The sequence below is a fragment of the Lipotes vexillifer genome, unplaced genomic scaffold, assembly GCF_000442215.2.
Source record: "Lipotes vexillifer unplaced genomic scaffold, Lipotes_vexillifer_v1.1 scaffold21, whole genome shotgun sequence".
NCBI classification, from domain to species: Eukaryota; Metazoa; Chordata; class Mammalia; order Artiodactyla; family Lipotidae; genus Lipotes; species Lipotes vexillifer.
In genome coordinates this window covers 3,146,527-3,147,171 of record NW_006774065.1, presented here as the reverse complement: position 1 = coordinate 3,147,171, position 645 = coordinate 3,146,527, and the positions used below count along the sequence as shown (strand labels likewise).

At 50.1% G+C, this 645-nt stretch overlaps 1 protein-coding gene across 2 annotated transcripts in view; it reads right to left on the bottom strand.

Annotated features, from left to right (window-relative positions):
* Nucleotides 1–645, bottom strand: part of KDM2B (lysine demethylase 2B) — a 130,662-nt gene that overhangs the window by 126,192 nt on the left and 3,825 nt on the right. Inside the window, exon 1 of one of the 2 annotated variants that reach the window (XM_007448708.1) lies at nt 340–372. The exons of the other annotated variant lie outside the window; for it this stretch is intronic. Coding sequence (XP_007448770.1) covers nt 340–372 — 33 coding nt within the window. Of the gene's footprint in view, nt 1–339; nt 373–645 lie in introns of those variants that run through there. 2 annotated transcript variants of the gene reach the window in all.

Below are 645 nucleotides of genomic sequence, written 5' to 3'. Positions count from 1 at the left end.
CCCCCGCCCCTCCCCGCATCCCCTGCCTCCTCCCTCCACCGCCGAGCGCCCAGCCCCGCAGCCCCCCAGATTCCAGGCGAACCCCGAGCCCGCTGAGCCCCCCCTCCACGCCTTTCCCCGCTACCACCTCCCCACTTAAGTGTCTGAGACTCTGAGCCTCACAAGGGACTGGAGGAGTAAGCTGCTTGCTTCCTTTTGCATGCAATTTATTATATTTTTTTTCCGGTCCTCTTGCAAAATACAGAAAAGGAAAGAAAAAGCAGCAAGAAACAACAACAAAAAAATAGATCTATCATATACCAGATACAGATTTGGAAAAAAAAAAAAAAAGCTACACACCAATCTTCTTCCAGAGTCTTTCTCTGCCTCCATTTTTTTAGGAGAGTTCACCAATTAATTGTCAACACTCCTGCCCCCTGCATTTTGGCGGAGGGGGGAAGGAGGGAAGACCAAAGAAAACAAACCAAAAAATAAATAAATAAAGCTAGCCAGAGCCGAGATCTACAAAGTTTTGCACCAACACTTAAGCAGATCCGTTTGCAAAGTCCTAGGAAACCATTTTCAGCAGTTGTGGGGGGAGGCGTCGACGTCATAATCCCCGGAACGTAAACATTGTTGCCGATCGCGCTCCGAGCCCGCGGCCCG